This window comes from Mauremys reevesii, linkage group 4 (assembly GCF_016161935.1).
Source record: "Mauremys reevesii isolate NIE-2019 linkage group 4, ASM1616193v1, whole genome shotgun sequence".
Classification (NCBI taxonomy): Eukaryota; Metazoa; Chordata; order Testudines; family Geoemydidae; genus Mauremys; species Mauremys reevesii.
Genome location: NC_052626.1, coordinates 71,565,999 through 71,589,872, shown reverse-complemented (window position 1 = coordinate 71,589,872; position 23,874 = coordinate 71,565,999). Strand labels below are relative to the sequence as shown.

At 43.2% G+C, this 23,874-nt stretch overlaps 1 protein-coding gene across 7 annotated transcripts in view; it reads right to left on the bottom strand.

The window, feature by feature from the left end:
• The window catches only part of MYBPC3 (myosin binding protein C3), a 107,205-nt gene that overhangs the window by 45,532 nt on the left and 37,799 nt on the right, over positions 1-23,874 (bottom strand). For all 7 annotated transcript variants that reach the window (XR_005597653.1, XM_039535133.1, XM_039535128.1 and 4 more), the window contains 7 exons: positions 19,632-19,798; positions 17,959-18,124; positions 17,080-17,186; positions 14,826-14,855; positions 14,508-14,647; positions 9,831-9,908; positions 8,288-8,447 (listed from right to left, as the gene is read on the bottom strand). Coding sequence is in view for 6 of the 7 variants with exons in the window: in XM_039535133.1 (XP_039391067.1) it covers positions 8,288-8,447; positions 9,831-9,908; positions 14,508-14,647; positions 14,826-14,855; positions 17,080-17,186; positions 17,959-18,124; positions 19,632-19,798 (848 nt within the window). In the remaining variant the exon portion in view is untranslated. The remainder of the gene's footprint in view (positions 1-8,287; positions 8,448-9,830; positions 9,909-14,507; positions 14,648-14,825; positions 14,856-17,079; positions 17,187-17,958; positions 18,125-19,631; positions 19,799-23,874) is intronic.

Below are 23,874 nucleotides of genomic sequence, written 5' to 3'. Positions count from 1 at the left end.
TGGCTGAGTGGGGATGCAGGGACACATGGGGACAGGGGCAGATGTGCCTGACTGAATTGGAGAGGCTGTGGGTCAGCCAGGGTCTGCATGGAGGAGGCTCCCCAACTCCCTAACAATCTCTCCCCTGCAAAAAAAACCTGTTCCATTCTTCTTCCACCCACACCCAACAGCCCTCCAGGTTCACTCCCAGCCTTCTTCCCAGCAATTACTTTCCTCTCCCTCAGCTCCTCCATTACCTCTGACTCCTGCAAGCCTTTGCACTGCTTCTGTGGGATTCAGGAAATGCATTTCTGTATTGTAGTTTAAATGAATTATTACTCAAAGTTCTATATTAATATGCCCAGTAAGGCAGTAATGTCAAAAAACATTTCCTGAATCTTTTTTGTTGTCTCTATTATTACAGAGATACTTACTGACAAACATATTTTGAAATAAAATTAACAAAATAATTGTAGCTGGTGTGATTATATTGTGTTATTTTGACAAATAAAATATGCAGACTTTTGCAGAATTTTAAAATATTGTACGTAGAATTTTTAATTTTTTGGCGCAGAATTCCCCCAGGAGTATCGTGCCTAAATTCCACCTGTTAGGAAATGAGAAAATCTGACATGGCTCCCATTTCTTGGGTCTTCTGTGTCAGACACCATGATGGGGATAATCAGGCCTAGTTGCTGGAGCCGTGACAGTTAAGCCTAGTGGTCAGAGCCAGGGGTTAGAGCTGGAATGAGGAGTCCAAAGCGGGGTTGAAGCAAGGCTGGAGTGAGAGCAAGGCTGGAACAGGACATGAGCAAGAGCAGGATTAGGAAAAGGGCTGAAGCAAGAGCAAGGCTGGAGAGGCTAAAGCTTGGGGAGTCGGTTACCATTGTCAGGCAGGAGAGAGTTGCAAGTCCTGGAGTGATGTTGAGCTGACTGAATTACTGTTCCTCCTGTGGAGTTTATATACCTGCCCAATACAAGAGTGACTTACCACCTTACATTACTGTGTCGTCCCCCACCCCCCCCGAAGTCACCTCCCTAATGCCTTTGGACCCAACTTGTTTGGGTGCAATTGATAGAATTCATGAAGCACATCGGGTGCATGTATGTTACAGGCTGGTTCCCATGAACAATCAGCTGGGCCATTCCCTTCCAGTCCTTAGAGGAGTGTAGAGGCTAGGTTCTGTCTCACCTCATATTCTTCCTGTTCCTGAATTGAGATTGGGAATGGAGGTGGTTGTGTGTATCTAGGAAAGAAGTTATCCACATATTTTTAACAAGAAAACATGGAATACTGGATGTCTTCATGGTACGCAGTAGCTGGAGCTTGAAGGTCACCAGGTTAATCTGTTGAATGATCTGGAATGAGCCAAGGTAACAGTAGTTTAGTTTCCTTGAGGGTCGTGAGGTGTCAAAGTGCTGAGTTGAGAGCCATATCCTGTTGATGAATGTCAGTGTGTTGTTTGTAGTCCTCTTTGGCTGAGTTTGTGTGATTTTAATTCCTCTTGAATGCAGTGGAGATGTTCAGCCAAATTGGAGGCCACAGGGTCATGGGAGGCTGGCCGTACAGACGGATGAAATCAGGGCTAGCAATAATTGAAATAGAAGGGACTTTGGCAGGTTGATTTGTGATCGGAGTTATTGTAAGCAAACTCGGCAAAAGGCAAGAGCCTGATCCAATCATGTTGATGAAGCAGTGAAGACATTTTTCTAGAATTTTCCTAGAAATTATCCGTTCTGTTTGTCCATCCATCTGGGGGTGGTAGGCAGAGGAAATGTGTAGGGTGACTTCCAGGAGTTTGAACAATTCTCTCCAAAAATGGGAGACAAATTGTGGCCCACAATTCGGTGTAATGTCAGTTGGTAACCCATGGAGCTTGAAGATGTGGTTGAAAAATAAGTGATCCATTGCTTGTGCAGTGCGGATCTTCTGACAAGGCAAAAAGTGCACCATTTTGGTGTGGAGGTTGATGATGATCACTATAGCTGTGCAGCCCTGAGAAGTGGGACAGTCAGTGATTAAATCTATTTATTGATTTAACCTCTACCCCTTCCTACTTCTCCATGTGGGCACCAATGATACTGCCAAGAATGACTTTGAGCAGGTCACTGCAGACGACGTGGCTCTGGGAAGAAGGATAAAGGAATTTGAGACGCAAGTTGTGTTCTCGTCCATCCTCCCTGTTGAAGGAAAAGGCCCAGGTAGGGACCATTAAATTGTGGAGGTAAATGCGTGGTTGCTCAGGTGGTGTCGGAGAGAAGGCTTTGGATTCTTCGACCATGGGATGTGGTTCCAGGAAGGATTGCTAGGAAGAGATGGTATCCACCTAACAAAGAGAGGGAAGAGCATCTTTGCAGGCATGCTTGCTAACCTAGTGAGGAGAGCTTTAAATTAGGTTTGCCAGGGGATGGTGAGCTAAGCCCTGGTAAGGTAAATGAGGAAGTGGGATACCAGGAAGTAGGGCTGGCTCTTGGTTTTTTGCCACCTCAAGCAAAAAAAAACAAAACAAAAAACCTGGAATGCCACCGCCGAAGCAAAGGTGCCGTCCCAAAGGGCTGGAATGCTGCCCCTTCAGAAGTGCTTCCCCAAGCACATGCTTGGGACGCTGGTGCCTAGAGCTGGCCCTGCCAGGAGGAAACACAAGGAGGAGGGTGCACCAGGGGAAGCCTCTTGATTCATACTGAGAAAGTATGGCAATCGGCTAGTTCTCGTAGGTGCCTGTACATGAACGCAAGAAGCCTGGGAAACAAACAGGAAGAATTGGAAGTCCTGGCACAGTCAAGGAACTGTGATATGATTGCAATAACAGAGACTTGGCGGGGTAACTCACATGACTGGAGCGCTGTTGTGGATGGGTATACACTTCAGGAAGGACAGGTGTGGGAGAAATGGTGGAGGAGTTGCACTGTATGTAAGGGAGCAGTATGATTGCTCAGAGCTCCAGTATGAAACTGGAGAGAAGCCTGTTGAGAGTTTTGGGGTTAAGTTTAGAGGTGAGAGCAATGAGGGTGATGTCGTGGTGGGTGTCAGCTATAGACCACCAGACGAGAAAGATGAGGTAGACGAGGCTTTCTTTGGACAACTAACAGAAGTTTCCAGATCGCAGACCCTGGTTCTCAGGGGGGACTTCAATCAGCCTGACATCTGCTGAGAGAGGAATACAGCAATGCACAGACAATCCAGGAAGTTTTTGGAGAGTGTTGGGGACAACTTCCTGGTGCAAGTGCTGGAGGAACCAACTAGGGGCCATTCTCCTCTTGACCTGCTGCTCACAAACAGGGAAGAATTGGTAGGAGAAGTAGAAGTGGGTGGCAGCCTGGGCAGCAGTGACCATGAGATGGTCGAGTTCAGGATCCTGACAAAAGGAAGAAAGGAGAGCTACAGAATACAGACAGTGAACTTCAGAAAAGCAGACTTTGACTCCCACAGGGAACTGATGGGCAGGATCCCCTGAGAGGCTAATATGAGGGGGAAAGGAGTCCAGGAGAGCTGGCTGTATTTTAAAGAAGCCTTATTGAGGGCGCAGGAACAAACCATCCCGATGTGCAGAGAGAATAGGAAATATGACAGGTGACCATCTTGGCTTAACAGAGAAATCTTCGGTGAGCTTAAACACAAAAAGGAGGCTTACAAGAAGTGGAAACTTGGACAGATGACTAGGCAGGAGTATAAAAATATTGCTTGAACCTGCAGGGGTGTAATCAGGAAGGTCAAAGCATAATTGGAGTTGCAGCTAGCAAGAGATGTGAAGGGTAACAAGAAGGGTCTCTACAGGTATGTTAGCAACAAGAGGAAGGTCAGGGAAAGTGTGGGACCCTTACTGAATGGGGGAGGCAACCTAGTGACGAATGATGTGGAAAAAGAAGAAGTACACAATGCTTTTTTTGCCTCAGTCTTCACAGACAAGGTCAGCTCCCAGACTGCTGGACTGAGCAACACAGTATGGGGAGGAGGTGAGCAGCCCTCAGTGGTGAAAGAACAGGTTAAGGACTATTTAGAAAAACTGGACATGCAGAAGTCCATAGGTCCAGATCTAATGCATCCGAGGGTGCTGAGGGAATTGGCGGCTGTGATTCAGAACCATTGGCCATTATCTTTGAAAACTTGTGGCAATTGGAGGAGGTTCCAGACTACTGGAAAAAGGCTAATGTAGTGTCCATCTTTAAAAAAGGGAAGAAGGAGAATCCAGGGAACTACAGACCAGACAGCCTCACCTCAGTCTCTGGAAAAATCATGGAGCAGGTCCTCAAGGAATCCATTTTGAAGCACTTGGAGGAGAGGACGTTGAACAGGAACAGTCAACATGGATTCACCAAAGGCAAGTCATGCCTGACCAATCTGAATGCCTTCTATGATGAGATAACTGGCTTTGTGTATATGGGGAAAGCGTTGGACAGAGGTGATATATCATGACTTAAGCAAAGCTTCTGATACAGTCTCCCACAGTATTCTTGTCAGCAAGTTAAAGAAGTATGGATTGGACTATATGGTGGATAGAAAGCTGGCTAGATCGTCGGGCTCAACAGGTAGTGATCAATGACTCAATGTCTAGTTGGCAGCCGATATCAAGCGGAGTGCCCCAGGGGTTGGTCCTGGGGCCGGTTTTGTTCAACATCTTAATTAATGATCTAGATGATGGGATGGGTTGCACCCTCAGAAAGTTCGCGGATGACACTAAGTTGGGGGAAGAGATAGATAAGCTGGAGGGTAGGGCTAGGGTCCAGAGTAACCTAGACAAATTGGAGGACTGGGCCAAAAGAAATCTGATAAGGTTCAACAAGGACAAGTGCAGAATCCTGCACTTAAGATGGAAGAATCCCATGCGCTGCTACAGGCTGGGGACTGACTGGCTAAACGGCAGGTCTGTAAAAAAGGACCTGGGGATTACAGTGGACAAGAAGCTGGATATGAGTCAATAGTGTGCCCTTTTTGCCAAGAAGGCGAACGGCATATTGGGCTGCATTAGAAGGAGCATTGCCAGCAGATCGAGAGAAGTGATTATTCCCCTCTATTTGGCACTGGAGAGGCTACATCTGGAGTAATGCATCCAGTTTTTGGCCCCCCATCACAGAAAGGATGTGGACAAATTAGAGAGAGTTCAGTGGAGGGCAATGAAAATGATTAGGGGGTTGGGGCACATGACTTATAAGGAGAGGCTGAGGGAACTGAGCTTATTTTGTCTGCATAAGAGAAAAGTGTGAGGGGAATTTGATAGTAGCTTTCAACTGCATGAAGGGGGGTTCCAAAGAGGAGGAAGCTAGTCTGTTCTCAGTGGTGGCAGATAACAGAACAAGGAGGAGTGGTCTCAAGTTGCAGTGGGAAAGGCCTAGGTTGAATATTAGGAAAAACTTTTTCACTAGGAGGGTGGTGAAGCACTGGAATAGTTATGTAGGGAAGTGGTGGAATCTCCATCCTTAGGGGTTTTTAAGGCCTGGCTTGACAAAGCCCTGGCTAGGATGATTTAGTTGGTGTTGGTCCTGCTTTGAGCAGGGTGTTGGACTAGATGACTTCTGAGGTCTCTTCCAACCCTAATCTTCTATGATTCTATGATATCAAGGCCCCAGGTGGAGATAGGGGTGGAAGTGGGATCAGGACACCCAGAGGCTTGGCAGGGGGATCTTCATCCAGCTGCATGTCTCACAGGAAGCTTTGATGGAGGAGAATAGTTTTGGCCACGAAAAATTGCGAGAAATCAGCTTCTTTGTCTTCCAGTACCCAAAGTAGCCTGCCAGCAGGGAATTGTGGCGTAGCCAGAGTACAGCTAGATGGGGTGATCCAGGCAATCCTTGAACCAGAGTAACTCGTTTTTGACTGAAAAGTTTGGCTGACATCTATTTAACTGAAAGCAGATCACTGACCAGTGAGGACTTTACAAGGCCAAAAGATCAATGTTGGAGTACATTCACAAAATAGCAGGGCTTTCAATATAGTGGCAGGTTCGAGAGCATTATCCCCTTTATCAAGGTACCCTCCCTTGCAGGATAATGCACTGAGTTCACCATTTCGGGTTCTGGGCCAGTAGATCAGGGTGAAGTTAAATCTAGTAAGGAAGAGGGACCAACATATTTGACATTGGTTGCAGGCTGTGGCATTCAGAGATGTTTTATGATCTGTGAACATGTTGACTGGAAAGCGCGCACCTTCTAGATGGTGATGCCACTCCTGAAGTGCAGCCCTGATGGCCAGTAATTCCTTATTGTACATTTGGTAATTTTGTTCCTCAGGTGTCTATTTCCTAGAATAAAAGGCACAAACGTGGAGGTCATTTGAGGACCACATCACTGAGATAATACTACCCTGATTGCGTAACTAGAAGCATCTGTTTCAACAACAAAAAGGTTTAGATGCATCTTGGTGTACTAAGACAGGGGCAGAAGTAAATGCTTTCGTCAGCCAATCAAAAGCCAGTTGGACTTCTGGTGTCCAGTTGAAAGGGGAGTTCTTCTGTAGCAGCTGGGTAATTGGGAACACCACTTTTGAGAACCCTTGGATGAATTATCTGTAGAAGCTGGTGAATCCTAGAAAGCATCAGATATCACAAATGCTCTTGGCAGTTGCCCAAGTCAAAACTGCAGAAACCTTTTTGGGATCCATACTTATTCCACTGAGAGAGATGGTATAACCCAAGATGTCCACAGCAGTGCAATCAAATTCACATTTCTCAGGCTTCCTATATAGGCCATTTGCTCAAAGACATTCAGGTACCACCTGGTCATGCTGGTGATGCAAGGTTTGATTTTCTGAAAAAATAAGAATGTCATCTAGATGGATTATGATAAACTGGTTCAGAACCTCCCTGAAGATATCTTTAATCAAATGCTGGAACATGGCAGAGATGTTACAGAGACCAAAAGGCATCATGAAGTACTCAAAAAGCCCATACTAAGTACAAAAGTCATTTTTCCATTCATTGCTCTCTCGGATGTAGACCATGTGATAGGTGCTTTAGTGGAAATTTTTGCTGAGCTGACCCTTTCTATTTCTTTGTTGATCAATGACAAGGGATATTTATTTTTGATGGTTATATTGTTCAGTGTTCGATAGTATACGCAGAGGTGCAGGGTGCCATCAATTTTTTGACAAAACAGGATTGGGGCCGCAGTGGGGGACACAGACGGATAAAATTCTTTGCCAGATTTTCATCGAGATACTCCCATAGGAACCTGAGTTCAGGTTCTGATTGGATAAATTTCGCACATAGGGGATTTTGGCCCCTAGCTGGAGGTCTATGGGGCAGTCATAGGACCTATGCGGGGGCAGAGCATCAGTATTATTTTTATCAAATACATCTGCAAGGTCCTTGCATTTCACAAGGATTGGTGAGTTATCCTCATTTAGAGCCTGCTGTGTGCAGAAAAGGGTGGCCTTGCCCAGATTACATCTAGGGTCTTCAAAACCAGATTGGACCAGGCACTGATGTAGACAATAGTCAGATTCAAACTGAACTTCTTGTGCTCTCCAAGAAATGCTCATATCGTGGAGAGAGAGCCAGGGGATGCCAGGCATGATTGGGAAGTGAGGTTAGTTAGTATGTGTAATACAATCGCTGCATGTATGTTATCTTATCTTATTTAAGAACAGAAATTAATAATTTAAAGAACCTATCCCTTTTGTAAATCCTATCATAGTATTTGTCCTGATGACCTCATATAGCAATGAGCTACAAAGGTTTATAATACGGCATGCAAAAAACATTTCCTTTGATCACTTCTAAATTTGTTCAGTTTGCCCTTGTTCTGATAATGCAGGCCAGGATATAAAGAAGAAACTAACTGATTTTAACAACACCCATCATAATCTAGAGTACTTCAGTCAAACTCCCCTCTAGCTCTTCTCCTTTGTAGGCTAAATAATTCCAGTCCTTTTTAATATCTTATACCATATGTACATATCCCTTCATTCCATTAATTGTTTACCATACATATAATAAAGTCGTTTCTGTTAGAAAACTCACACAACAAAATGGCAAAAAGTGATTTCATTCTATAGACATATCAACCCCACTGAGAGAAGAGACTAGATCACTGACATTCAGAAATGTAGGGAAATGGAAGGGAAGGATATTCATATAACCTAATTTTTATGATTAGGAATGATTCTTTCTCCTCCCAGATGGGGAATACAAGGGAAGCTACTTAGAAAAACATTTCTGTCAAGTTTTATGAAACATATTCTTCCCATATGGTCATTTTTCACCTTTTTGAACTCACAGTCAGAGCTGTTCTTAGGTTTACAGAAATGGGGATGGGTCCATCCCACTGAACTCACGAGTTTTTCAGAGACTGGTTATTCCTGTCCATCACTTACCAATAACCTTTACTGTGATATCAGCCTTATCTTCTCCTGCTGGGTTCTTTACTGTAACTCTATAAACCCCCTCATCTGATTTCTCTGCTCCTTCAATGATGAAGATACAGTGGTCTTCATGCATCTCTACACGCACTCTACCTTCAGTTTCAGAGAGAAGCTGTGGGTATTGAAAACAGCAAGTGGTCATTTGTATCTAGGGTGGAAACAGGAGAGCCTAGTGCTGTGTCTGAATGAAAGGAACAGGGATTTGCATAAACATGCTGAGCCTGCAGCAACATGTAAGTCTTTCTGACGCCGACCATTACCAGTATCACTGAAAAGCTATCAATGAAGTTTTATTCTATTTTAAGGTTCTATTTTGTAGGAACAACAGGACATCAGTGGGCAGCCACTAATAGCTCAGAACATTCTCCTTTGGGGAGAAATTGGTTTTTAAAGCTCTGTAAGCATCATGGGCAGTTAAAAAGACCCTATTGCATATCTCAATACCTCTGCTCCTCTCTCTCCCTTGGCCCACACATTTTGTCTGTGTCCAAATCTTGTTGCTTCTTCCTCCTTAACATTTCTAAGATCTGAACTTTTGCCCTTTTGTTTTTATCCACAATACTAAAACCCTTGTCAGGGCCCTCATCTTCCATTTTTGTTACTGCCACCTCATCCTCAGGGCTCTTGGATGCCCACATCATTCCCCCCCCCCCCACACACACAAACACTTAATTAAAAATACTTTGAGCATTTGCCTGTTCTTCCATTTTGTTTTTTTCGGCTTAGGGAAAAGGGGGTAAATCAGCGCTAACGTGTCTAAGCATAACCATCACCACTTTGTTGTATCCTTTTCCTTTTCCTGTGTCACATCCTTGTATTTTTAGACTCTATGCTCCTTTGGACAGGGACTGTCTAAGACCTATGTGTATGTATAGCGCCTAGAACAATGGGGTCCCAATCTTGACCCAGGCCTCTGAGTTCTAATGTAATACAAATAGCAAAATAATTCTTCTGACTGACTACCACACATTCTCCAATGTAACAGAAATTCATGCAGGATAAAAGGGACTTAATGTGTAAACAGGTAACCTCATGATCTTGTAGTGCATCCTTCACATTCCCATCACTTTACCTGTTGTCATCTCTTCTTGCATCCAACTAATCTCTTCCCCTAGATATCTTTAGTAAGATTCAAAAAGGGGTTAGGTATCCAGAGTTACGCAGAACAGAATTTAAAAAAAATATTTATAAGTGTTGTAAACCCTCATGCTTCAGGGCAAAAGTCCATCACTAAGCAATGGTGGTTAGGAAGAAACTTGCCCTAAAGACAGGTTATTCCATAAGTGTCCACTGGGGTTTCTTGTGCCTCCCTCTGAAGCATCTGATAATTGCCACTGTGAGGCAGGGCACTGTCCTAGATGGACGGTGGTCTGATCCATTATGTTAATGACTATGTTCATATATACTCTAAATTTTAAGCTCTTCTAGGCAGGACCATTTATCTGTAAATACACCAGATATATTTATGGGCTTGTATAAATAGTAAGGAACTTACCTTGCTCTCATTACTTAAATCACTGCTGGAGTCTGGGGAATCCATGGAATCAGCATTGCTTAGCACATGGCAGCTATTCTAGATGAGCAAAGAAATACATGAAAGATAATGGAGCAAATAATCAAGCAATCTATTTGCAAACACCTAGAAGATAGTAAGGTCATAAGTAACAGTCAACATGGATTTGTCAAGAACAAATAATGTCAAACCAACCTAATTTAACAGGTAACAAGCCTTGTGGACACAGGGAAAGCAGTAGATATGGTATATCTTGACTGTAGTAATGCTTTTGATATTGTCTCGCATGACCTTCTCATAAGCAAACTAGGGAAATGCAACCTAGATGGAGCTACTATAAGGTGCGTGCATAACTGGTTGGAAAACCGTTCCCAGAGAGTAGTTTATCAGTAGTTCACAGTCAAGCTGGAAGAGCATATTGAGCAGGGTCCCTCGGGGATAGGTCCAGGGTCCAGTTCTGCTCAATATCTTCATAAATGATTTAGATAATGGCTATAGAATACACTTATAAAGTTTGTGGACAATACCAATACTGGAAGGGATTGCAAGTGTTTTAGAGAATAGGATTAAAATTCAAAATTATCTGGACAAACTAGAGAAATGGTCTGAAGTAAATAGGATGAAATTGAATAAGGACAAATGCAAAGTACTCCACTTAGCAAGGAACATTCTATGCACAAATACAAAATGGGAAATGACTGCCTAGGAAGGAGTACTGTGGAAAGGGATCTGCAGCTGATCGTGGATCACAAGCTAAATATGAGTCAACAGTATAACAATGTTGCAAAAAAACAAACATCATTCTGGGATATATTAGCAGGGAGTGTTGTAAGCAAAACACGAGATGTAATTCTTCCACTCTACTCCACACTGATTAGGCGTCAGCTGGAGAATTGTGTCCAGTTCTTGGCACCACATTTCAGGAAAGATGATGACAAACTGGAGAAAATCCAAAGGAGACCAACAAAAATTATTAAAAGTTTAGAAAACATGACTATGAAGAATGATTGAAAAAATTGGGTTTAGTCTGAGGTGGGACAGGATAACAGTTTTCAAATACATTAAAAGGTTGTTACAAGGAGGAGGTTGAAAATATGTTCTTGTTAACCTCTGAGGATAGGACAAGAAGCAATGGGCTTTAATTGTAGCAAGGGCAGTGCAGGTTGGACATTAGGAAAAACTTTCTGTCAGGGAAGTTAAGCACTGGAACAAATTGCCCAGGGAGGTTGTGGAACAGGCCTGCACAACACGCGGCCCGCGGGCCGCATGCGGCCCACGTGGGCCTACTGTGCGGCCCACGGGCAAGCGGCGGGGGGAGCTGCCGGGTTCACCCCCTGCCCGGGGGGGAGCCCCAACTTTACAGCCCTGCGTGCCACGCTCTGACCGCCCTAACGGTCAGAAGTGCGGTTGCTGAGTTCGCCCCCTGCCCTGGGGGGAGCAACCTCACAGCTTCGTGCTTCTGACCGTCTGGGCGGTCGGAGTGTGGGGCTGTGAGGTTGCTCCCCCCCGGGCAGGGGGCGAACCCAGAAGCTGTGATTCTGACTGGGTTCGGCTCCTGCCCGGTGGGGGGAGGGCGACCTCATAGCCCCGCGCGCACACTGCACTCTGATCGCCCGAACGGTCTCCCGCTCCCCCATCTCCCACTCCCCCCACCTGGCATACAGCGGGTACGTCACTTCTGGGGCTGCTGAGGTGGGAAGCACTGGGCACAAGGCAGAGCCGGTAAGTGCAAGCGAGGGGAGGGGCACCTGGCCTGGGCTCAAGCCGCAGCTTGCGGGGCCTGGGGTCAAGGGGGTGTCCAGCTCAGAGGGGCTGGGCTCGGAGCTAGGGGGTCAGGGCTGCAGGTGGATGGGGTCAGGGGAGTGCTTGGCTCAGAAGGGCTGGGAGGGGTGAGTGTTTCAGCGCAGCCAGCAGGGGTTCGGCCCTCAGCTATTTTCTTTGGAGTAATATGGCCCTCACCGCTTTACAAGTTGTGCAGGCCTGTTGTGGAATCTCCATCATTGGAGGTTTTTAAGAACAGGGGAGATAAACACCTGCCAGGAATGGTCTGGTTATTACGTTGTCCTGCCTGAGTGCAGGGGACTGGACTAGATGACCTATTGAGGTCCCTTCCAGTCCTACCCTTCTATGATTGTATGAAGAGTCAGAAAGATCTCATTGAGCAGAGTTGATCAAGCTGTCTGAGACATAGAGGAGAAGGGTATGTTGGCTGCTTGGCATAGGAGATGTGACAAAAATGAAGATCAGAATGAATGAACAAAAATGAGAAGGAAATTAACTGATAAAAAAACCCCAGAATTGTCAATGCATTCCCAGAGTGAGATAGAATTAAAGGAAACACCAGCAAGACCAGTTTCATAGCCTCATAAATAAAGATTTATGAGATCCTTGCATCAGATGCCACAGACAGATGTGATTCAGTCACTGTCCCATGAAAGTAGTAGGTTAGTGGGCTTATATATTTCTGCAAAACAGAGAATATTCTTTCTGTATCAGTGGGGTATTGGGTTTATGAACATCTTTTATGGAAAGGAATAAATTCATCCCTTTAACACCAGCCATACTAGATAATCTGAAGTTATGCTACTGCCCTTTTTAAATTCCTCCACTAGTCCCCATGCTTCTGTAGTGGGGTGGACACCTGCTCCTGCCCTGAAGGGCTTAAAACAGCCAGGAAGAGGGCTGTGGCAGGGAAAAACTAAGCTGATTGGGGAAGTAGCCACAGCTGGGCCATGCCCCAGTCAGGCCCAGCTGGTCTCTATAAAAGACTGTGAGCCAGAGGCCCAGGGACAGTCTCTCTTTGCATTCAGAGAGAGAAGGGCCTGGCTGCAGGGAGCTAGAGATAGAGTACCTGAGTGGAGCAGGGCTGGGGAAAGGCTGAGGAGCTGGGGAGCTCCAGCCTAGAAAGCCCCAGGCTGTGGCCTAGCACAAGGCCACAGGTACTGGGGGTTGCAGAGGGCAGCCCAGGGGTAGGCCAAGGCAGGTCCAAACCCAACCTTGCCAGTGATGAGTAGGCTGATACTGCAGTCTGCCCCAGGGTGTGGGGGCTAGATGATGACTGGCAGTAGCCTTATCCTGAGGCAAGGTGGGGATAGTGGGCAAGGGTTCCCCAGGGAGGGGAGACCTCAAGACTGAGGGGATTACTGCTAGGGAGCAGCACCCCAGGTACAAGGGCACCGGGTCTGGGAAGGACATTGGGGGGGGCAGAGGACAGGCGGATCACCAGCCTGCAGAGGGTGCTCTGGAGCTGGAACAAGCTAATTCCCGGAAGTCACCAGCAGGAGGCGCCACAGGGGTGAGTCCACACCTCTAACAGCTTCCTTTGCATAAAGTTCAGTTTCTTGTCCTTCACGGTCTTCCTTACTTATCTACTCATGTCTCATATCTCAACCAAAGTTCCCTGCTGCAGCTTCTTTACTCTGTTCTTGCAAAAAGTAAGCAAACTTTTTGGGTAATCCCTCCCAGAAGATTTTCTTCCACAAACTCATTTGGCTTGAGGGGGGAGGGTGGGGCTGCATTGGCTCTACTGTTCTCAGGGAAGAAATGGGACCTCTTTGCCCATTCTGGGGGAAGGAGTAAGACTGGTTTGGGTCCTAGCTTCCTTTATGGGATAATATTAATAAGTTTAATTTTAAATAATAATGAAGTCTGCATATGTTTTTAGAGGCAAACTTCTTCTAGGAACTGTTTTCTGGACTTTTTTGTGGACTGATGATCAGAAGATAATATTTCAGAAGATTGAATTCCCTCTCCATCTTGTCACTGAACGAAATTTCCTAATTCTGGGTTACAAAGTAAAACATTATGATTTGTTTAGGAGTGGGTGCTGGGAATTAGTCTTTACTGCATTCATGACTGCCACAAGAGGTCAGCCTTTTGCTATCAACAAAAAAAAGAACATTTATCTGGCAGTAAGAAGTAGCATTTCACTCTTAAAGAAGAGAGATTGAAAAGTCTAAAAAGTTCAGCAAATACCATAAAAGGAGTAAGTACCATTGACTGCAGTATTACTTTATACTCCTCTATTTTGGCCTCCTGCAATTGCTCCAACAACCAGGTAAAATAGGAGTTATCCTTTAAATTCACTAAGTCTAAATTGGCAGAATGCCAACAGAACTGGCTGCTGGTATAGATGAGTCTACTGCTTTTTAGACATTCAGTAGGATGTTGAAAGTACCATTTGTTCACAAACTGACCAAAAGAACTTGGGATGAGAAAGGAGAGACTGTAGAACATTTCCTTCCAGTGAGGCAGGGGTGGTGAGGAGGGCCATGTTTGCTTGTTTCATGTGAGAAGACAGTAATCTAATAGTGGCAGCCCTCTCCCTAGGCATACAGATACTATGCTGATGTGCAATAGAGAAAGAAGGGCAGAAAGGCTACCATACATATCTACTTCCTTCCTTTTGTTTTCCCCGTGCTGAAAATAAACACTTCAGAAAAAGAACACTGTTCAAGAAGACTACAGCAAAATCAACTAAATCACCAGGGGCTGCCTAGCTGCTGTTTTAGAAATTTCTTTGTTTAGAAACTCTACATTTGGGGGGATATGGAAAAGTTTTTTAGGTATGAATTGGAAATTCAAATCATATGTGAAAAAGAGAAGAAATTCCTTGGTATGACCTCTTTGCCTTAGCCACATTGTCAGACTACACATTACCTTGTTTACTTTCTGCCAGATGACAGTGGGTATTGGATCTCCCGATATGGGAACGTCCAATCTAAGTTTGTTCCCAGCCACCACAACAATAGTGTCAGGGGCTGCTTGACCCATGAAGTCTAGATGGATTTTGGGGGGTTCTGTAACGAAAGTGGAGAAAATCAAATATTTTTCAACATGGTTTGAATGTTTTGCAGAAAAAGGGAGGCATTTCTCAGATGTTATGTTAAAAATTTAAGAGGTTCAACTACTGAAAAGCATGCAAGACGACTTGTTCAGATGTTACTCACATGATCCAATAATGAACATTGTTTTTACCTTGTCTTGGCACAAAATCAATCTTGATCTCTGGAAAGGGGAAAAAAATGGATCTGAAAATAGCTAAATTTCGTGTAATCAGCAGACCAAACATAATTTAAAAACAAGTAATATAATTAATCTCTCAGTGGATGTAAATCAATGGGTGAATATATATATATTGGAAACTGGCTTGGTAAAACAAGAAGAAAATAATAATACAGAAAATAGAATAGGGCTGGGTCTTGCAAAGGCTTTTTCAAGTGAATAACTTTGCTCCCGTGTGTTAGCCTCTTGGCAGTGATTTAAAGCCCCAATCCTGCAAACACACACATACTTAACTTTACTTGTGCGTAGACCCATAGAAGTCTGTGGGACTATGTGCATAAGTAAATGTAACCCATGAATAAGTTTTTGCAGGATCAAAGCTATAGTCTGTGTTTGCAGGATCAGGCCCATATAAAAGGACAAATAAACAATGTAGAAAAATAAAAATAGAAAATAAGCAACTTTTTAAAAAAGTTTAGAAAATGTTTAGGATAAAACCAAACAAAATAATAGCAATAGTATATGCAAGGGTTAAAAATACGTAGAGATTGTAACTAAGCAATGGTTGAAAGAGAAACAAAAGAAACTAAGAGTGGCTATGCACAATTTGAAACTATTTTACATGTATATTAAATGTGCCAGTCCTCAACCTAATCACTTTGTTTGTTCGTTTCTATCCCTTTCTCTCTGTGTTTTATCCTTTAGTTCTCAACCCAGGAAACACTTTGCATGAGTAACTTTACTTGCACAAGTCATCTAATTGTGCTGTGTCATTACCTCCCAGTGCTCCCCATCAGTATTCGGCCCAAGCCAGGAAAGATAATGATCCAATCAGTAGACCAAATTTGGTGATGAATCCTGGTCACATGCCACCTGAAGCACTTTGCACATACATTAAGAAGAAAACCTCCCAGCATAATCCACACGGAAAGGCGCTCTGGGGGTGGAAATATTTGGGGTGAGGGGAGGAAATATCTCCCTGCACCCGTGTTTAGGTGGGATCCTCCCTCACACAGGAGAGGTTGCAGGTCTTGCTCCAAACCTGATGGATCCTAGTGGGGTCTGTTAAAGGCCAGAGCCATCTGCTTGGAGGCCCTGTCTCCACACTGGCTTCAGTTCTTCCTCACCCCCGTCTCTATTGAAGCCACACTGCCAGGGTCTTATGGGATCCCCAGGCTTATGGGATACCTCAGTTGAGCCCTACCGAAAAACATAATACAGCATTGGACTGTATTAACATTTTCGAGGAATCTCTGTGAGATCTGATGGGCTGCCCAGACTCCACTCCCTCTCCCAGTGTAGATCCTGGATGCACAGAGAGGCCTTTCTGGAGGTCTGGTGAAAGGAAGGACAGTGCAGTGGAGGAGACTACCCCCAACGCCTGTCCATACTGCAGTGGTTCTCAACCAAGGGTACGTGTACCCCTTGGGGTATGGAGAGGTCTTCCGGGGGCACATCAACTCATCTAGATATTTGCCTAGTTTTACAACAGGCTACAAAAAAAGCGCAAGTGAAGTCAGTACAAACTAAAATTTCATAAAGATGGTGACTGGTTTATACTGCTCTATAGACTATACATTGAAATATAAGTACAATATTTATATTCCAAATGATTTATTTTATAATTATATGGTAAAAATGAGAAAGTAAGCAATTTTTCAGTAATAGTGTGCTGTGACACTTATGTATTTTTATGTCTGATTTAGTAAGCAAGTAGTTTTTAAGTGAGGTGAAACTTTGAGGGTATGCAAGACAAATCAGACTCCTGAAGGGGCACAGTGGCCTGAAAAGGCTGAGAGCCACTGCTATAAAAGATCTATGTGCAAGGCTCCTTCCATGTGCAAGGATCTAAATGGGATGATCCAGGTCACTGACATCTGTAGGATTACTCACATGAATAGTTATTCATATATGTAAATGTTTGCAGGATTGGTCCTTAGACTGTCAGCTCTTTTGGGCAGAGGCCATTTCTTCCTATGTATTAAAGTGTCTAGCATGCTGTGAGCTCTACAATACAAATAATAATGATGATGCACTATCACAGAGAGAATTTACATGTGCCATGTTCATACATCAGGAAGGGAAATCTCCATACAGGTTCCTGGTGTAATCAATTAAATGATTTGGTCCCACAGCTCCCTGTAGTCCTTATATATGGATAATTCCTTCTTTGGAAGGCTCGTGGTATTCCCATTACATATTAGGAACCAGATTCCACAACACTCACCCAAAAATCTGAGTTTGGCAGAAAGGTTGTAAGCAAATCCTTCAGGTACAAAAGAATAGTCGGCCTCATCTTCTGGGGTTACATCATCAATAGTTAGCTTATGGATTCTGAAAAATATACACAAGCATGTGACTCTCTTAACTTTAGTCAGGAGGTACACTGCTACAGAGAGTGAGTGCATTTAGGCTGCAGCACACGGCAAGCCATTAATAACCTTCCCAGTATCAAATCAACATGCTAGGGCAAACAGAACCAGTTTCCTCTCAAGTATATTGTAAACCCAAGCAACACTATGGCAAAGAAAGTGCAGGCTTGTTCACCATCCCCGTCCTTGTAAACTCAGCAGACAGCACATTAAAACAATCCTTTGGCAGCCTTAGTAATTTAGGCAATTTAGAAAATTTTACTCATCTTAGTGTGTGTGTGTGTGTGTATACTATATATATTAAAAACTGTAGTAAATTAACACAAACAGATTTACTTCTCGGTACTGATATCTGTCTGTCCTTATCTAATGTATCAGTCTGTTTGATTATGTCTATTCTAAAGTGACCATCAGTGTGGTCTCTAGGCAATTTAAATTCCCCCAAAAATGAAAGGCAGAGTAAAGGCTGAGAATCTGGGCTGATGCTCCATTGTACAGTTATAGACCAACATACTATATGCACACCTGCAGAATTACATACATGCCAGTACTGTACATGTGGTGCACACACCCAGGCAGATCATAGAAGAGAGGAATTGGATACATGTTCATTGTGCTGAGGAAGGTTCCAACTGCCTCCCATTAGCTGGCTTATATTCATTTCCTCATCACTATCCAGAGAGGACATTAGTGTCATACCCAATCCTGTCCAAGCTTTCTGAAGCAGGACTCACCTGCCAATATGAGAGATCTTTATCCTCTCATCTGGGATCACCTCCTTCCCATTTTTCAACCAGATTCCTTTCACATTCTCATCGGAGACTTCGCACTTGAAGACTGCCTGGTCCCGTGCCCTCACTGTCAGGTCTGCGATACTCTGGTACACTTCCAGCTTCTTCTCTAGGGTTGTGAGTTGTGGAAGGAAGCAACACAAACATCAACAGGTCAAAGATTGGTTTGTACAGTTAAATGTTTATATTGCTTTTAAAGAAGAGAAGGAGCCAGGGCTGAGGATGCTGTTTGTTGAAAGGTGAAATGTGAAGAGAAATCAACAGTATGCAGGATTTAACAGGACTGGTAGCCAGGCACCTGTTGCAGTCGTGATATCTATTACATCCGGCACACAGACCTAACAGTCTTCTGTCTCCTTGAGGCCTCTGTGGTCATTTCCCCAGCTACGGTTTAATTTTTCTCCAGGCATAAGGACTAACTTACCCCATTATGGAGAAGGTTACCTTCTGCCCTCTTCCACATTTCAACCTCCCTGATTATCTGGCATTGCCTGTAATTTACTGTGACGTTCCCCTGGTGTTATCTGGACCGGTGATCTGCTAGGTCACTCCAATCCTTGACTCTGGGAGCCAGCCCTACCCTGCTCTGCTGTGAGAACCCCCACTCCTGGGTTGTTCACGCACAGCCTCTGGCATGTAAGCTGCTCCTTGGATTGTGCAGCTAAATGACATTAACCAATATCTCTAGTCCCAGACACAACCCTAGGAACCTCCATCTTGCAGTGTCTAGTTATGCCTACTGAATGCTGCAAGCTTATATAAATTAATCAATTTAACAAAGAAATTGATATGTACCAGTCTTGTTATCCCAAGGGGAGTCTCTGACACACTTCAAACCAAAAGCACTGCTTCAGGTAGAATAAACAAACAAATTTATTAACTACAAAGATAGATTTTAAGTGTTTATAAGTCATAACAAGTCAGATTTAGTCAAATGAAATAAAAGCAAAACACATTCTAAGCTGATCTTAAGACTTTCAGTGCCCCTACAAACTTAGATGTTTCTCACCACAGGCTGGCTGGTTGCCCTTCAGCCAGGCTCTCCCCTTTGATCAGCGCTTCAGTCACTTGGTGGTGATGTCTGTAGATGGAGGTGGAAGAGAAAGGAAGAGCATAGCAAACGTCTCTCCCTTTTATCATGTTCTTCCTTCCCTCTTGGCTCTGCCCCCCCACCCCTTCCAAGTCAGGTGAGCATTACCTCATTGCAGTCCCAAACTGACAAAGGAAGGGGGGGTGACTCACTTGAGAGTCCAACAGATCCTTTGTTGTTGCCTAGGCCAGTGTCCTTTGTTCCTGTGAGGCTGGGCTGGGTTTGTCCCATCCACGCCCAGATGAGGTGTGAATTGCCCCCCTGCTCTTGGGGAGTTTTTGCCTGGGCTTGCTTTAAGCCATGAGAACACATTTTCAGCCTCGTACATATATACATGTAATTACAACCTATAACATTACTATAACAATGATTATGATAACATTACCATAACAACAATGTTCAGTACATCATGAGCCTTCCGAAGACACCCGACATGACAAACTTTGCATTAGATACCACCATCATATTATAAGGATGAACATGGGAGGTGTAGGGTGTTCCCACAAGGTACAGACCTCACACTTACCTTGTATGATCAGTTCAGCTACTGACTCCCCACCATTGGTCTTCACGGTGTAGTGCCCACTGTCCTCCTTGGTTGACTCATTAATGATCAGGTAATGCTTTTTCCCATCCTTCTTGAACCGGTACTTGAATGTCTCTTCCCGTTTCAGCTCAATTCCATCCTTTTCCCTGCAGTACCAAACAGTATTGTCACTCTGCTTTCTGCTTCACTCTCTCCCTTCTGGGGTAGGATAAAAGTCAGCTGTATGATATTGAGGGTTTGGGGCATAAGACAGCAGTGCTGGATTGATGATGACCTAAGTGGCAAAAGACTGAGCTTTTCACACGTACCAAAAGGCACAGAGCTGACACTACTACTTGCTGACAGTTCATTTGCACTGAAATTCTGATTCCTAGTACAAGAGAGTTTATTATTATTTTTGTTATATACTTACCCCTGACAATGTGTTGAATGTTGTACAAGAGGCAATGATAAATACAATCCTTGCCCCCAGTGAACTTACTGTCTAAAAGACTGACATACAGAAGACAGAACTCAGTGGAAAATACAGAAGATGAAATTGATTAAGGTTCATTTTAACTGTTGTTATTAATTATTATTTACTTATTATGAACTCACAACTTGTGGGCATCACAAAAGAAGTGAGATTTTAGGAGGGATTTACATGAAGAGGGGAGTTACTTTGGACTCTTCCCACCCTGTTCGTCCAAGGATCTCCATGTGTTTTACAAACATTACTGGGCCTCACAACACATCCTGGGAGTGTATGTAATTATTATAATTCCCAGTTTCCATATGGGGAAACCGAATCACAGAGCAGTGAACCTACTTGAACAATGCATCCGACGAAGTGGGTATTCACCCACGAAAGCTCATGCTCCAAAACATCTGTTAGTCTATAAGGTGCCACAGGACTCTTTGCTGCTTTTACAGATCCAGACTAACACGGCTACCCCTCTGATACTTGAACAAGGTCACACAACAAGTCATTGGCATAAAGCTTTTGTAAAAACTCTTCCCTATTCGGTAGGGCTGTCAAGCGATTAAAAAAAGTTAATTGTGATTCATCGCACTGTTAATAATAAATACCATTTATTTAAATATTTTTGGATATTCTCTATATTTTCAAATATATTGATTTCAATTACAACACAGAACACAAAGTGTACAGTGCTTACTTAATATTTATCTTTTATTACAAATATTTGTGCTCTAAAAAACAAATGAAATAGTATGTTTCAATTCACCTCATACAAATACTGGAATACAATCTATCATGAAAGTTGAACATATAAATGTAGAATTAATGTACAAAAAAACTACATTAAAAATAAAACAATGTAAAACTTTAGAGCCTACAAGTTCACTGAGTCCTACTTCTTGTTCAGTCAGTCACTCAAACAAACAGGTTTGTTTACATTTGCAGGAGATAATGCTGTCTGCTTCTTGTTTACAATGCCACCTGAAAGTGAGAACAGATGTTCACATGGCACTGTTGTAGCCGGTGTCGCAAGAGATTTACGTGCCAGATGTGTTAAAGATTCATATGTCCCTTCATGCTTCAACCACCGTTCTAGAGGACATGCGTCCATGATAACGAGGGGTTCTGCTCGATACCGTTCCAAAGGAGTGCAGACTGACGCATGTTCACTTTCATCATCTGAGTCAGATGCCACCAGCAGAAGGTTGATTTGCTTTTTTGGTGGTTCAGGTTCTGTAGTTTCCACATTGAAGTGTTTATTCTTTTAAGACTTCTGAAAGCATGCTCCACACCTCATCCCTCTCAGATTTTGGAAGGCACTTCAGATTCTTAAACCTTGGGTTGGGTGCTGTAGCTATCTTTAGAAATCTCACGTTGCTACCTTCTTTGCGTTTTGTCAAATCTACAGTGAAAGTGTTCTTAAAATAAACAACATGTGCTAGGTCATCATCTGAGACTGCTATAACATGAAATACATGGCAGATGCGGGAAAAACAGAACAGGAGACATACTATTTTCCTCCAAGGAGTTCAGTCACAAATTACATTAATGCACTGTATTTTAATGAGCCTCATCACGTCCTGTGGAATGGCGGCCAAAGCATGAAGGGGCATATGAATGTTTATCATATCTGGCACATAAATACCTTGCAGTGCCGGCTACAAAAGTGCCACGTGAATGCCTGTTCTCACTTTCAGGTGACATTGTAAATAAGAAGCCGTCAGCATTATTGCCCGTAAATGTAAGCAAACTTGTTTGTCTTAGTTATTGGTTGAAAAAGAAGTAGGACTGAGTGGACTTGTAGGCGCTAAAGTTTTATATTGTTTTGGTTTTGAGTGCAGTTACGTAACAAAAAAAAATCTACGTTTGTAAGTTGCACTTTCACCACAAAGAGATTGTATTACGTTATTGTGTGAGGTAAATTGAAAAATACTATTTCTTTTGTTTATCATTTTTACAGTGCAAATATTTGTAATAAAAATAATAATATAAAGTGAAAAACATCCAAAAATATTTAATAAATTTCAATTGGTATTCTATTGTTTAACAATGTGATTAATGGCCATGAATTTTTTTATCCCAATTAATTTTTTTGAGTTAATCACGTGAGTTAACTGCGATTAATCGACAGCTCTACTATTTAGTTTACAAATAACATAAAGGTATTATAATAAGGAGCCTGAAATTTCTGCAAATATTCTTAATCCATTTGACATGTTTTTATTTTATTAAGATAATGCCGTTACAAATTGTACATTCACATTTCTTTCCTTTTGGGGTTTGCTCTTTCCAGCTCAAGTAGACAGTAACTAACCCACGGTAGCTTTGATTGAGCTACCACACTAAAAATAGTCACAGCAGCATGAGGGGCTAGCCACCTCAAGTATGTATCCATCTAAAATGCTAGACATGTACTTGAAGCAACTACCCCTTCCTGCTGCTCACACCACCGCAGCTACACACTGTTTTTAGCACTCTAGCTCAATCAGAGCTAATACAGTTATTTCTCCTTGAGCTTGAAGTGTAGACATACCCTAAATTACATGCATTGAGTAGTCTTAAACAGGACTACTTGAGGAGTAAGGGATTAACGTGAGGAAGGATAGTAGAATCTGGTCTTATTTTTTGGCTGCATAAGTACTGCTATTGTGGTTTTTGTTTTTAATTTTCTTTCAGGGAGTAGTGGATTTTTTGCATTGTTACTTTCATTTATTTAATTAAGTGGCTAGCACACTGCTGATGCCATATAAAATTATTTTATCTGCATAGGGCTTCACAGACAAGCAGTGGAACAATGAAACTACCAACCTCAATAGGGAACCTCCAGACTTCTTCAGTTAGTTTTGCAACAGTATGCTACCACCAAAAAAACAAACAAAACCACATCTGAAGTACAAATGTAGTCATTGTTGACTGGAGAGGGAGAAGAGAGAGAAAAGGACGACAGTACAATTAAGACACTAGACTGGGCTTCACAAGGTCTGGGCTCCATTCTTAGCTCTGCCACAGTCTTCCTGCATAAATGGTTAATCTTGCTGTACCTCAGTTCCTCATCTGTAGAAGTGGGGATAAGGACACTTTCATACTTTCCAGGCATACTGTGAGAATAAATTCATCAATGTTTGTAACATGCTCAGTTACAACAGTTATGGAGGCCATATAAGAACACAGACATAACTGTTATTACTACAGTTAGTAGAGTTGTTTTCATTTGAGACCTATAAACCAATGTGCACTCTCACCAGCCAGAGATGGAAAAATACATCCCAGCTACAAATCTAGTCACATTCCTTTTTTCAGGGATTGCTTTATTTCCAAAACATGAACTTAAAGTCAGAACAAATTAACTCATATTACTGGCTAATAACCACCTGAGGCCTTTCCAGCTGGTGAAGGAGAACACACACACTTTCTCTTTAGAAACCCTCTCCAACTACTGTGGAGAGCCCCACACTAGGCCAACACTGACTGATGACCTCTGCTGCCCCTTCCTAAGAGTCAGGAAGTCTTATACCTGTCTTCCTATAGGTCACATACTTATTCCTATTCATGTACCTGTGATTATAGTTCCCAGTTTTAAAGGGCCCAAAGGTTGTAACAGAACACTGGGACGTAGACATGTGTCCCCAGGCCCAGTGCCCTGTTGCAGGGCCTAAACTACTTAAACATCTCCCTAAAGTAATATAAACTTGGAACTCTTTTTCCATATGGCATTTGATATTTCCCCAGGTAATGATATTTATCCCTCTAGTCCAGAGCAGA